At 33.5% G+C, this 14,173-nt stretch overlaps 1 protein-coding gene across 2 annotated transcripts; it reads left to right on the top strand.

The window, feature by feature from the left end:
* Window positions 1–3,936: 3,936 nt before the first annotated feature.
* Window positions 3,937–9,452, top strand: LOC133697208 (ACT domain-containing protein ACR4-like). 2 transcript variants are annotated; one of them, XM_062119624.1, is made up of 8 exons: window positions 3,937–4,089; window positions 6,611–6,683; window positions 6,814–6,859; window positions 6,959–7,073; window positions 7,173–7,240; window positions 7,345–7,935; window positions 8,046–8,150; window positions 8,732–9,452. In XM_062119624.1, the coding sequence occupies exons 2-8, from the start codon at window positions 6,619–6,621 to the stop codon at window positions 9,071–9,073; spliced, it is 1,332 nt and encodes a 443-aa protein (XP_061975608.1). In that variant the 5' UTR covers window positions 3,937–4,089; window positions 6,611–6,618; the 3' UTR covers window positions 9,074–9,452. The 2 variants fall into 2 exon arrangements, with proteins under 2 accessions (XP_061975608.1, XP_061975607.1); XM_062119623.1 differs by lacking the exon at window positions 3,937–4,089 and adding an exon at window positions 4,114–6,163.
* Window positions 9,453–14,173: the final 4,721 nt, after the last annotated feature.

The following is a 14,173-nucleotide window of genomic DNA, read 5'->3' as shown; positions in this document are numbered from 1 at the left end:
TTTATCACTAAACCAAAATATTTTATCATTTGAGATCAAGACGACATGTCATATCATCATAAATAAACGCCAAACTTTGGTGGCTGCTTTTTCATCGTGGACTTGCGGTGATCTAGAGAACGCATTCTGATTTTATGGTCAGCGTTTGATCTTTGAAACTTAAAACTACATTGAAATTCTCGAGTAGATGTAGATGTAATATTTTGGTAATGTTTTCGAAACACAGAAGTCACTTTCAAATAATTTTTTATTTAGCCATGATATTATCTAACGCAAGGTGTAGATTCTGGTATTGGTTGGGTTCAATTCTCTTAAAATAACTAAATTTCATCTAGAAAAAAATACATTAACTGTTTTTAATTAATATGGATATCTGAACCAGTTTATGTTCACCCTAACTAATATCACGGGCTCTGAAGTTAACAATCATATAAATTTTTATTGATCTTGAAGTTTGTGAGACTCGAACTGGTAATTTTTATAAAATAAATTTAAAATCTGAACAATTGAATTATACTTTACAAAGTTTAAAAATTTAATTAACTTGATTTTATGGGTCATTTTCTATGAAATTTTTTTGTAAAAAAAGAAGGTGCATTAAATGTAGTTTAGATTAAACCGTGGAGAACTAGTAATTATGATGACCTAAACATAAGCACTTTTTTTAGCCCACGCACTTGATCTTAATCCATGAAGTTTTGCTCTGTATACTTGGGTGGTTTGGTAAATAAGAAAATATAAATTAATACTTGTTAATTAAAGCGAAAATTTTGATTTAATCTACCATTTTACACCCACGTGTCTCAATTATTCAAAACAGAGCATGAGTTAATTTGTTAAATTATATTATATATTTTAAAAATTATCTCAATTTGTCTCAGTATTTATATTTTAAAAATTATCTTACTTTGTCTCGAAAGCTAACTTCTATCGAATTGCTCAATTAAATAGATATGTCATAAACCAAAATAACTCTACATGGGATGAAAACCGGACCTACATGCTAGATCATGAATGATTTCATATGATACGCTGATGTAAAAAAAAAAAAAAAAACCTCTCACCTAAGCCTTAAGTTGCTCACTAGAGTAACACCTAATCTAAGCAAGTGAATGTATGATATTATTACATTGTTTTTCAGTTAAAAATAAATTAAAATAATATTATTTTTATTAATATATTAAAATCACTGTATTTGTACTCATAAATAAATAAATTTAATTCTTTTTAAAATAATTTTTTTTTGAAAAGTAGGTTAAAATGGGAAAGCAAATACTACTCCTGCATCATATCCAACTAATCAAACAATTAGACAACAATTAATTGTTAAGTTCAACCGAGCCAATTTTGCAAACACATTAAAAAAAATTATTGATACAAAATTAATTTAAATAATCGAGACAAATATAAAGACAAAATGACAGGTTAAAAAAAAACATGGAATATCTAAACAAACGTGCGACTTTTTTCAAGAACGATGCTAAACATTAAAAAAAAAGGAATATATATTAGCTGTTAAATCAGTGAAATCACAATTGGATTTGACATTAGAATGAGGATTTAATAGATAACAATTTCCTTGAAATTTTCTTCGTATTGTTTTTTATTGTTTTTTTATCATTTTTTTTTTCAATCCCTTCTATTTCAGAGGGGATTGAAAGGGGGTCGTGGAATTGGAGCTGGAGTGGGGACATTGCGAGGAAAAGACACGAGACATGGGTGCTGCATAGTCATGACCCATGAGCCAGGCTAGGGTTGAATATTACTACTCAATGTAACCTTGGACCCGTTTCCTCGCATGATGTCTACTATTGGATGATCAAGCAAGAGCGGGGACCCTCCGGCCCCCGTTTGGAATGACTTCGCGGCCGCCTGTTCATATTTGTGTCGTAATGTCCCATAAAGTCACAATACAGAAAGGCATGACATGCGCCCTCCTTTCATTTCCATATCCAACTAACATATACACGTATTTATTTCTTAATTAATAAGCAAGCTCATTGGATTGTCTTCAATATTCCTCTTCATGTCTTCCATGGACAGATGCTTGAAGCTGCATGGTCGAGGTGACCGGTTCCCGCGCCGGTAAAATTAATGTAATTGCACCGGTTTCCCGCTCGTGTTTTTTCGAGGAAAAGAACAGGCGATCGTCCACCAAAGGGAGGCGACGAGTCCCAACAACCGCATTTGGTCCATCTTCTTTTGAATGTTTCGTGCATTGGTTGTTGAAAGTACTCATTGCCCAAGTTTAGGAGCAGCAAATATATATTTAATTAACTCGGGCAATTTGTGTCCCTAGCTTTTCATCTTCCCTTTCATGCCAAGGATGCCTCTAGGCTTGAAAGGTGGTTAGACAAGGGCTGTACACAACCACCTTGTCTACCTGGCCAGGGTGTCGATTTTCTTTTTCTTTTTTTTTGATTCAACGTCTATCATTCAAAGCCGAGTTGTTGGGTTATGTTGTGTGTATACACCTCAATATATAAAAGGATTTTAATATTGAGAAGAATAAATTAAATAAGAATATTATTATCATCACAAGAACGCGAAATTATTACTAACTAAGCTCCAAGTTTCAAGTGCAAATTAATTAAGTAGTCATTTATGTCCGTGAAGAAACGATTGGTTTTCCAAACTTCGATCAGTAAATAAAAAAATACAGATTGCCTACAAAAATCTTGATCGCGTGCAAATCCTGAAGCATGCCTACTTAAAAACCTAAATGTTTCGTCTACAAGATTGGTTCAAGTACTCTAATCGAGTTCTTTGAACAATTCTTGCTGGCGGCGATGATTTGGGCGGGCGCCCTTGTCGTTGCTATCTCTTCCTTGAATATCCCTTTCTCCGGTGACTGCTCTTGAGTAGACTGCAGCATCCTTCAGGCCATGTTCTTATTGACACGTCATCTTATGATTTAAAAGTCGTTTAGTAGTCAAGATCATGAAGTGCAATACACTCCAAACCCAACAATGGAAAATGTCCCGCTAAAAACCAACTTGGAAAAGTAACCTGCTCTGGAGTCTAGAGTCTTCCATGCGAAGCAGTCTGCTCTGGATTGACTCTTGAGTGTAGTCTACTCTGGCGCGTGGTTCGCCTTGACTTCACTTTGGGTTGCCGACTTGCCGTTCTGTCAAATACACTGTGATTAACCATACGATCACTAATCTACCATATTTACCTCATTACCCTTTGGTTCCAGATTTATTCTAGGTATAAGAATTCCGGGAATTTACGCGCCAGCACTGGTCATATTTCTTTTTTTAATCTTTTTTTTTCCATTCAAGAAGGGATCTGGTGGGCATTTTGAATTTTTAAGTTGAAGATGGTTAAATGGTAAATAATTACACAACATTTAATCATCCAAATCACATCTTAATCCCAAAAAGATAGTATGTTTCTGTTCATTGGAGCTTTAATCAAACGGTCGCTTATTCACGTGTAAGTAAAGGTAATTAGATAAAAGAAGCGTGGAATTAGAGTGTGTCTAAAACTACTACAATATTTAAATGCCACCGACCACCCAATCGCTTAACAAGTGCTCTGAGCTGGGGTGTCCATTTGCTTTCTTCTTGGAAAATGAACGTTCTAATTGTTCCTTTTTTTTTTTTTATGGCGTGTCTACGGAAATAATTTTAATTGAGAATGGATTTTACACCTAAAAAAAGTAAAATTGATTTAGATTATTAAATGACTCCTAACAAGTATCATGATTTAATTTTTACACAATAAACACCCCCCTATTCAGTCACGTGCTCTCTGTTAATTGCATTTTCATTTTTTCAATTATTTAAAAAAAACCTTCCTATTTCATTGTTAAAATTGCGAGTTAACATATAAAATTGGATCAAAAACTAGTAAAATTAATCAAACTCGGTCCAATTCAGATAAACTTGTAAAATCACTGTTCCACAGTTGGAGAGAAGTATAAAATTAGCTTTTACTTCTTCTGTGGTCTGCCTCACAACACATGATCTCAGTGTTCCACAGTTCCTCTCTCTCTCAAAACACCTATTTTTTTTCTTTACTTCTTCTACGATCTGCCTCTTTCCTTCTTCTGTGATCTCTCATCTCTGTTTTGGCATCAATCAGGTTAGTTTTCATAAACTTCTTGTTATAACTTATAACTTCATCTCATTCTCCTTCTCTATTAGCAATGACTGCAAGCATGACCCTTTAATTATCGTTTGAATAGTACTGATAATATCAAATTAGATCGAACAAAATTCCCTTCTGTATTAGCAAATTAAAAGGGTTTGATAGAAATCCCAGCTTCAACCCATGGTTATGGACCTGAAACCATCGGGGATAACATGAAAATGAGACTTGAACCAGACAACAATGGTGGTGATCTGTACGTGTAACAGCTAGGCATAAAAAACACAACAGCGTTAGCAAGTCTTGTCTTGTATTCTGTCTCTCTTCTTGCCACCAGGCCCCATTGCAACAGAAATAGTAAGGATACGAGGCCTTTTAACACGAGTATCCCATAGCTTCCTATTTCATTGCCAGCTTTCATCTTCATCTTCTTCTCTCTGTTTTTTTTCGTTCTAATTGTTCCTTTTTTTTTTATGGCGTCTTAATAAAACTCTACAAACAAGCAAAAAATCCTAAATAAATACGCCAAGATGAACTTTGTGAATCGGACAAAAAGAGTTAGGAGGGAAGAAAGGACGTGGAGAGCAAGAAAAATTACACATCATGGGAAAAAGAGCTCGGGGATATACTTAAAAAGCAAAAGGAGAGTAAACTATAATAGAGGGTAGGGAGAGCAAATGTCCTGAGTTAATTGATGAACAGTGAATTATATGGTTAAGAATAAATTTCATCCAAAAAAAACTCAAACAATATAGCTGAAGATCAGTTCTCAATCTTCACATTAATTAGTTTTTTTATACTTATAAGATGTGAGATATGTTTTATAATGCTTCTCTTAATTTGCAATACATTTTTTTTTTTTTAGTTTATCAAGAAGTTTGAGCTTATGTTATCGAGTCTCTTTGAGACTTCAATACTATATTAATTCTGACAATTAAAAATAAATTCTACATAGAAAATCCAAATCTTGTGATTAGTTTATCCTTAATTTTTTATATTATATATTGATACATGTTCTGTAATAGAAAAACAACAACAACAAACACGTAAAAATATTCTTAACGATGTGATATAACTCAACTAGTATTAGCATTTCTTTTTATTACGAGGTTTTGACTCTTGAGTATCCTCTTTGGAGTACAAATAAATGAAAAGGAATAAATAGATATAAATATGTATTTATTTTTATCATAAATATATTTTTCCCTCTGCTTTTCCCGATAACAATAATTATATTGTACATCATCTACTTACTAGATCGTACCCACAACGACAACAAGAAATACTGATCCAAAAATCGTACATCTTTACAATTTTGGAATCATACGTGAACAATGTGTACCCAAATACTTCTTTTTTTTCCTGCCTGATTGATGTTGGTGTCAGCTTATCACATGAGAAATTAATTAGAATCAGAATTCAAATCTTTTTCTTTCTTTTCTGAATATTGTGTTTGGTATTGGGTTTTTTTAAAAAATATTTTTTAATTAAAAATATATTAAAATAATATTTATTTATTTTATTTTTAATATTAGTATACTAAAATCATCTATTTTTTTAAAAAATAATTTAACATCTTTTCAAATAAAAAATAATTTGAAATACATTTAAAAATATATATATAAAAGCTAAAGCAACAAACACTCAATCAACTCACCCGTATCTGCTGCTAGAATGGTAAAATACCCCAAACTCATTACCATCGTAGACAGAGAAAGACGCACACGCACAGTGCTTTGGGGGGGCTTTTATTATTATTATTATTATTTTCTCCAGAAGTTGCAGATATTTGGAGTATTTTGTCGGGTTGGTGTCTATATATATATATATATATATATATATATATATATAAGAAAAATATATGGAGCAATCAAATTTAATAATATTATATTAAGGTTTTCATTTTGTTAAGAATCCGGAGATCTCTCTCCAGGGATGCTTCCTCTTTCTTGTGGTCCGTGTCTATATATATATTTATGTGTATATGCAAGAGGCTAGCCTTTATTTCTTGAGAGAACTCAGACAAGTTTTCTCGTTCAGTACGAGTACATCACAGAAGCATCAATGGGTAGGCATCAATTTCCTCTCCTTTCCTTCTGTTTTTGGGTGATGGGTTTTTGTTGATGAGGTGATTAGTCGTGTTTTATTTCAGTTTTCAAGGATTTTTGATGTGGGGTATGTGTGTTTCTTATTTACCTTGTCTTTGTGATCTTAACTACAACTTTTTTTTTTGCCCCTAAAATTCTGTCTACTCTGTATATTTTACATATTCTCTCTTGGTTTTCATAAATTTCTCTTTTTATTACAAAAACTGTGAAAATAAGATGATTTTTAAGGATTCTTTAATAATTTAGGATTACTTTTTATAGTTTTCCGTACTGTTGGGGTTATTAGGATTACCTGTTTTCTCATTGGTCATGGTTCTTCTTCACGAAACCAGCTTTTGGTTTTATTGGCTGGTTTTGTTCTCATAGTTTTTTTGCCTTTTCCTCTTCAAAATTTTTAATTTCTACAGAGGTCAACATGAGCTTTTCAAATGACATGGATGATGAATATGAGAAACTCTTTAGGAGATTGAATCCACCCAGGTGTGTATTATGCAGATTCGTCATCTTTTTTTTTTTTAATTTTCTAAGTGAAAGTGACCTTAAATTTTGAAGTGAAACAGATTTACATCAATTTTGTTCACTTCTTTTTCTCCCTTTTTTTTGATGTCAGGGTTGTGATTGATAATGAAGCTTGCAAGAATGCTACAGTCATAAGGGTAAGAGATTTGGTGTCCTTTTTTGGTGGGTGTGTGCTCTTCAGTCTTGACCACCATTCTTGTTGTTTTTTGGGTGCTAAATATTTCATTGTGTTACAGGTTGATAGTGCTAACAAACATGGAATACTTCTTGAAGTTGTACAAGTCCTTACTGATCTGAACCTCATCATAACCAAAGCTTACATATCTTCTGATGGTGGTTGGTTTATGGATGGTGATACTTCTTTTCCTTTTTTCGACCCTTCTTTTCCAATTTAACTCTTCTATTGAAGTATGAAAAGTTGATTATTTAGAGTTTTTTTTTCCCCACCAGTTTTTAATGTTACGGATCCTGATGGAAACAAGGTTACTGATGAAGCAATTCTAGATTATATTACAAAGGTGAGTTGTGAGTTTTTGATTGATATTATCCTTTTACCTTTCTTCTTCTTCTTCTTTATTTCGTTGAGGTGCAAACAGATCTGATTATTTGGTTTTATCTCCAGTCTCTAGGGCCGGAATCCTGCTTTACATCTTCTATGAGATCTGTTGGGGTTAAACAATCCATGGACCACACTGCAATTGAGTTAACAGGAAGTGACAGACCAGGGCTGCTATCTGAAGTGAGTGCTGTACTCACCCACCTAAAATGCAACGTAGTGAATGCAGAGGTCTGGACACACAATATGCGGGCAGCAGCCGTGATGCAAGTAACTGATGAGGAAACTGGGTCGGCAATTATTGATCCAGAGAAGCTATCTAGGATCAAGGAACTTCTTTGTAATGTACTGAAGGGCAGTAACAAATCTAGGGGAGCTAAAACTGTTGTATCTCATGGGGTCACCCATACCGAGAGAAGGCTTCACCAAATGATGTTCGCTGATAGGGATTATGAACGAGCTAACAATGATGAATTAGATGAGAAGCAAAGGCCTAATGTGAGTGTGGTTAATTGGTGCGAGAAGGACTACTCAGTTGTAACTATAACAAGTAAAGATAGGCCAAAGCTTCTCTTTGATACAGTTTGTACATTGACAGACATGGAGTATGTGGTTTTTCATGCTAATATTGATGCTGAGGGCCCAGAAGCTCATCAGGTATAAATCATTTGTGTTTTAATCTTTTCTATTCCCCCAAAAAATGTGTTTAGGGATGACCGCATTTGCGATTGATTTTTTGGCTCATGGATTTATGGATTTTTTTGTAGGAATATTATATCAAGCATATTGATGGGTCCCCTGTAAAATCAGAGGCTGAGAGACAAAGGATTATACAATGTCTTGAAGCAGCTATTGAAAGAAGAGTATCCGAGGTGAGTGAACTATGGTACATTCAAATCTGAGACCGTTCTTAAGGTTTACTCATAAAACTCTCCTTGTTTTTACCAAATCATGCTTCCAGCCACTATGGATTCAAGCTGTTCTGTGCTCCTTTCCTTGCTATCTAAATGTAGATCTATCATATAATTGTATTGATTACGTTGTTACTTGGGCAATGGTGAGTTGGGTGAAGCTTATTTACCGAAGAGGTGATTTTATTGCTATGATAATGACTCTGAATTGGCATGTTAAGCTATGACTGGTGTCACTCACCAGTCAAAACACCCTTGCTATTTTTTATTCCATGCCATTGTCATATTATGTTTAGTTTCTTCTTGTTTGGTGGTAGATGATGATGCATCGATTCTGTTAGGAATTCACTCGCATGCTTGTGCAGAATGCTCCATTCAAAGGACAGCTTGCTATTGGTTTTCTTGGTGTACTAATAAACAACTTGTTGGGAACAACTGATAGCATGATAGCAAAGGCTTATTAGATATCTTTTGTTTTTTAGCTGTTCTTGAAGAGGGTGTTTCCCTATTTTAGATGATTGATTTATTTCTTCCTAATTCAGGGCTTGAAGCTAGAGTTATGCACTACGGACAGAGTGGGGCTGCTATCCGATGTTACTCGTATCTTTCGAGAAAATAGCCTTACTGTCACCAGAGCAGAAGTAACAACCAGAGCAGGCAAAGCAGTTAATACATTTTATGTTAGTGATGCATCAGGGTATCCTGTTGATGCTAAAACCATAGATTCCATCCGGCAAGCAATTGGCCAGACCATACTGAAGGTGAAAGGCAGTCCTGAAGAGCTAAAACCGGTGTCTCAGGAATCACCCACTAGGTTTCTCTTTGGAGGTCTCTTCAAATCCAGATCTTTTGTCAACTTTGGGTTGGTTAGATCCTATTCTTGAATAAACTCTTAGCTCGCTCCCCCTGTACATAAAAAGCCTTCAGCCAGAAACATTCACTATAGAAAGATCTCCAGTCCTTTTAGCTTACTGTGTGACTTAAGTTTAGGAACAAAGTCATTTGTCGTAGGAGGTAGAGACTAGAGAGAGCTAAGAGACAGATGAAATGCTTGTAAATACGCCTATTACCCCCTTCACTGAGCTTCATTTGTAACTTTAGATCCATTCAGATGTTGGAGCTAGGAAAACAAAAAATTACCGCGGAAATCTCAGTTCTAACCTGTGTGCATAATTTTCAATTTTAGTATTTGTTTCCACTTGACTATGTTGTAGCCTTTTCTCGTGTTTTCCTTGGCTTATTTAATAACAATGTTCTGCTGAAGTATGGATTGTTTAGTATTATTTGCGAGAATAGGGACTCTGTTTGACTCTAATTTTGGATTGGTGTCCGATCTGTAGCATAAAAAAAGGGTCAAAATTCAATCTCTGTTTGGAAAAGGATCATGTGGTTCATTGATATACTTGCAGCTCTTCATTGGTTGATGATGGTGGCTCAAACTTGACCAAGCACCCCCTCCATTATGGTAATTAGACACCGCTGTTTGGTGGCGGCTAATGTATTGGTAATGGTGTCTTCAATCCCCACCAAGATTTGGATTACAAATCTTTTAAGGTCGCTGTCCGATACAGACAAAAGCAATTAGATAAGATCTTCAGTTTGGTATGTGAAAGCTCAATGCTCTATCTGAATATTATTGTAGTTTTAAAGAGTTGTTGAAATAAGAATTTTTTTAAAAAAATAGTTTTTTTATTTAAAAATATTTAAAAATAATTTTTTAGTTTTATTTTTTAATATCAATGTATCAAAGCCATAAATAAAATACTAAAAAATATTGATATAAGTGTTTTTTGAAGTTAAAAAATATTTTAGAAAAACATCTAAAAACAAAAATAAAAATTGTGATAAATACCTCTAAATAAATAGATAATGTAGTCGTTCGCACGTTGAATAATTCATTTTTCAGAACACCACCCAGGGATTCAATTTTGTTGTACTGACGACCATGACTTCGGCTATGGTTCAAACCATGGTTCTATGATTTTGATGAGTCTGCATCTTTACATTGAATATCTTTGCCGTATAAATATCTGGTTTTTTTTGGTGTCTTTTAAATATTAAAAAAATAATTATTTTTTTAAATATTTTCCAGTTATTTTTATATTATTTTAAAGTGTTAATATCAAAAATAAATTTTAAAAAAATTATTTTAATATATTTTTAAATAAAAAATACTTTAAAAAATAATTCAAACTTCACATTATAGTTGAATAGTACTTTCTGTCTACTGCAATCTGTATCCTTCCTTGGACCAACTTTAGTGAATCTATATATATACATATATTATTTGCTCTGGTCTCATTGGAACAACAAATAAACTACCCAGGAATTCAGGGGCAAGCAACATTACAACTGTGTGGAGCTGTGTTTTTATTGGTTTTAGTTCTACAATCAAAGAGTCTCCCTGGACCAATTATTATGATGGACCAAGATTAAATTAATCTCTCGAGTTTGGTTAAAAATTGGACCAAGATTAAATTAATCTCTCGAGTTTGGTTAAAAGCGACCCCTATATTTAAAATTGTAATTTTACCTGATTTGATTTGATTTGATTTGAAGGTAGAATTCTAATAAATAAAAATATTCAGAAAAGAGCATGCTATCGTATTCATCAATGCAAGTTGGAGCCGTCCATTTCTGAATCTTTCTAGTCAAATCCAAAGTGATGTGAACCCCCGTTTTCACGATTATTCTGCCCAAAACAGTGTGTGAAAGCTTCAAGCCAGCAAAAATACGTGAAAAGGATGAAGACCCTGTTCGGTGCGGTGTAGCAATTTCTTTTTTAATGTTTTTTATTTATAAATATATTAAAAAATTATTTTTAATATTAATCCATTAAAATAATATAAAAATACCCAACAAAAGTTATTTGAAATTTACATTGAAAAAAATTATTTATTTTTATTTTTATTTACTGATATCTACAGTAATCTGAAACACTCACATGAACATGGGAAAACGCGTTTCCATTATGTAATAGATGGCCCCATTCTGTCTGTTGACTAACGTTATTGCCTGGGGTGTCGTCGAGGTTTTCCCGGGCGTGGCCACGTGGCTTCTCTTACCGTTCTTAGATGATGCAACGTCAGCATCGCCTCAGCATCACCACTTTTTCTTCTTCTTCTTTTTTACTGTGGCTCGTCGATGATTGGAACAGTGAATAATTAAGGTGTAGCTGACTTTTACTTGATATTAAATTTCTGCTTGGAAATTTTAAATTATTTTTTATTTAAAAATAAATTAAAATAATATATTTTTATACCAGCATGTAAATTTTTTCAAAAATATAATTAGATCGCAATGCTAAAGAGAATCTAACAAGTATTTGAAATTGCATTTCGACGTGTTTTTGAAATGTTTTGAATTGTTTTAACTTTAAATTATTTTTTATGGTTTTTTTAATCATTTTAATATGTTAATATCAAAAATAAATTTTAAAAAATAAAAAAATATTATTTTAATATATTTTTAAATAAAAAATACTTTAAAAAATAATATATACTATAATTTCAAACAATTTTAAAAGTTTTCAGAAGATACCATCACTACGTGTTTTTGAAATTTTTTGAATTGTTTTGATTTTAAATTAATTTTTATGGTTTTTTAATCATTTTAATACGTTAATATCAAAAATAAATTTAAAAAATAAAAAAATATTATTTTAATATATTTTCAAATAAAAAATACTTTAAAAAATAATATATACTATAATTTCAAACAATTTAAAAAGTTTTCAGAAGATACCATCACAGTTATAATTATAAAATAAACAAATTCAAGGACTATTGTTCTTGGCTAGCAGTCACGGATATTTTCAAACACCTGGAGAAGTTATGATAGATATATAACTCCCATTGTAGAGGGGGAGGACCTATAGCATTTCGAGGTTAAATTTATCCTCAAAGTCGGGTTAAAAATAAATAATCCATGCTGAAAATAAAGATTTATTAGAATTTTAGCTTCTGCATGTATGAGATTTGAAACTTAACGATCATAAACATATCCCTGAAATATTGAATCCAGTTTTTTACACGGGCTGTCTGCGTCGCTTTGCATCAGTGCCTGGGATACCGTGCGAAAACACAAGGAAATTCAGGGATGGAACACATGAAACGAACCCTCCCTAGTTCCTATGATCGTGATGGAATCCTAAAATTTAAGCCTTGAATTTTCTTTCTATAATAAATGAAACATTTTGATTTCAAAGCATGTTAACGTCACCGAAAACATATAGAAAGCACATGCCTCAATCAATGGCAACCACCCACCTACCTTTTTTGTTTTTTTTTTATATAGTTTTTGAGACTTGAATCCTCTTTACAAGTAGTCTCTTCGTCAACTTCATGTGATTTGTCGAGCTCCAATACTTGACTAACAAGCTCCACAGTTTGACTACCGCCTATATCTACACACTGCCACGCCAGTTTGATGGTGTAACAAATTGAGATTTCACTTGTGTGAATCCCCAGAAGACAAGAACCCGCCACCCCCCACAAAAAAATAGAAAAAATAGAAAGACGTGCAAAGAACTTAATACTGATAAACCCTGTTACTTGCTGTTTTTTTTTCCTGCCTGGACTAGTCAACAGTCAACCCTCTGAGACATACGTGGGAGCTATAAAGTGCCAGCTATATAAGTAAGATAATGAAGGATCTACGTGCCACTGGGGCTAGTTATTCAAGATGATCAGCTTAGCTAGCTAGCTAGACTGGCATGGCAAAATCATGACAATGAATCTTTTAGTTGAGTGCACGAGCTCTGATTGAATGGTTATCCCGTTCATTATTTTATAACTGCTGACCATGATTCAGTTGACAGGAAAAAAAAAAAAACTGTCTACATACTTGTCTGAAACTGAATGGTAAAATGCAAAAAAAAGGAAAATAAAATGCATAGGGAAACCAATAGTGTCATGTGCTTCCAGGTTCTTGTCACTGAAAATCTTGAGCTTTAAAATGCGTGCAAGGATTCCTCCCACACATGAAAGATAATAAAGAAAAATGCAAAGATTCTTACATCAACAGAGACAGAGGCGACCTCTTCTTATCACATGAAAGGTTTGCTGAGAGCCAACCACAATATATATTCTATTGTCGAGTGATTTTATATGGTAATTCGAGGGCATGATGCACGCAAGACGTGGCAGTTTGCCAATCTCTAGCCAATCATCACTTGATTCACTTCCCTGTATTGATCTTCTCTTTTTTTTACTTCCGAGAGAGTATTTTCAAACTAATTTACGTACCAATCAAAATTAAACCTCCTCTTCAGATACATTCCCGCATGGGTTTAATGCATTTTTAAAAAATAAATCGCTTTGAATAATCATTTTAAGATTGAAATCTAAAAAAACCAAGGGATCATTCAATCTACGATCCCCTTTAGGTATGGGCTCCCTGTATGTCTGATTAGCTAGCTGACAAGTCCCCATCATCAGCTAGCTATTGGCAGGACACATGGTATATGATTAATTCTCTTGTTCCGATCAATTGCTTAAATAAATAAATGTAACCAGTCAAATGTACACCGAATTATAAAACTTCAAGAAGGAGAGAAGTGTGATCGGAGAGATAAAAAGTGCGGCAGCTAAATATAGAAAATGGAGGATCACGGTGAGGAGTTTCCTGGATTCCAAACCTGTGTTCACAAAGAAGAGCTGGAATACAGGAGGCCATTAAGCAGGCTACAAAGGAGAGCTCCTTGTCAACTACAGATTAAGGCTAATAATAAAGCTCCTCTTGAATGCAAGAGTGCTCCTAAAATTTCTTCAGCATCAGCAGCGACTTCTTCATTCAATTCCTTCTACCACAGTAAAGACCCTATTCCTCTTCTTTCTCCTCTTGTCCTGCCTTCCTTGCTCGAGTCTTCCTACATTCAACAAGGAAATCCTCCAAAACCTCGTTGAATTCTTATAACCTCTATTTATCTATATCCATATATCTCTAGTAAATGTGATTAGTTTTATTAATTTCTGTTTTTGTAT

This window comes from Populus nigra, chromosome 6 (genome assembly GCF_951802175.1).
Source record: "Populus nigra chromosome 6, ddPopNigr1.1, whole genome shotgun sequence".
Taxonomy (NCBI): Eukaryota; Viridiplantae; Streptophyta; class Magnoliopsida; order Malpighiales; family Salicaceae; genus Populus; species Populus nigra.
The sequence above is the reverse complement of the archived record's forward strand: the minus strand, read 5'-3'. Positions and strand labels throughout refer to the sequence as shown.

Bases quoted from the DNA above. Each gene is read 5' to 3' on its own strand.
- LOC133697208 (XM_062119623.1), top strand. The intron at 6,860-6,958 runs GTAAGAGATTTG...ATTGTGTTACAG, and splicing joins AGAATGCTACAGTCATAAGG to GTTGATAGTGCTAACAAACA. The intron at 7,241-7,344 runs GTGAGTTGTGAG...TTTTATCTCCAG, and splicing joins TTCTAGATTATATTACAAAG to TCTCTAGGGCCGGAATCCTG.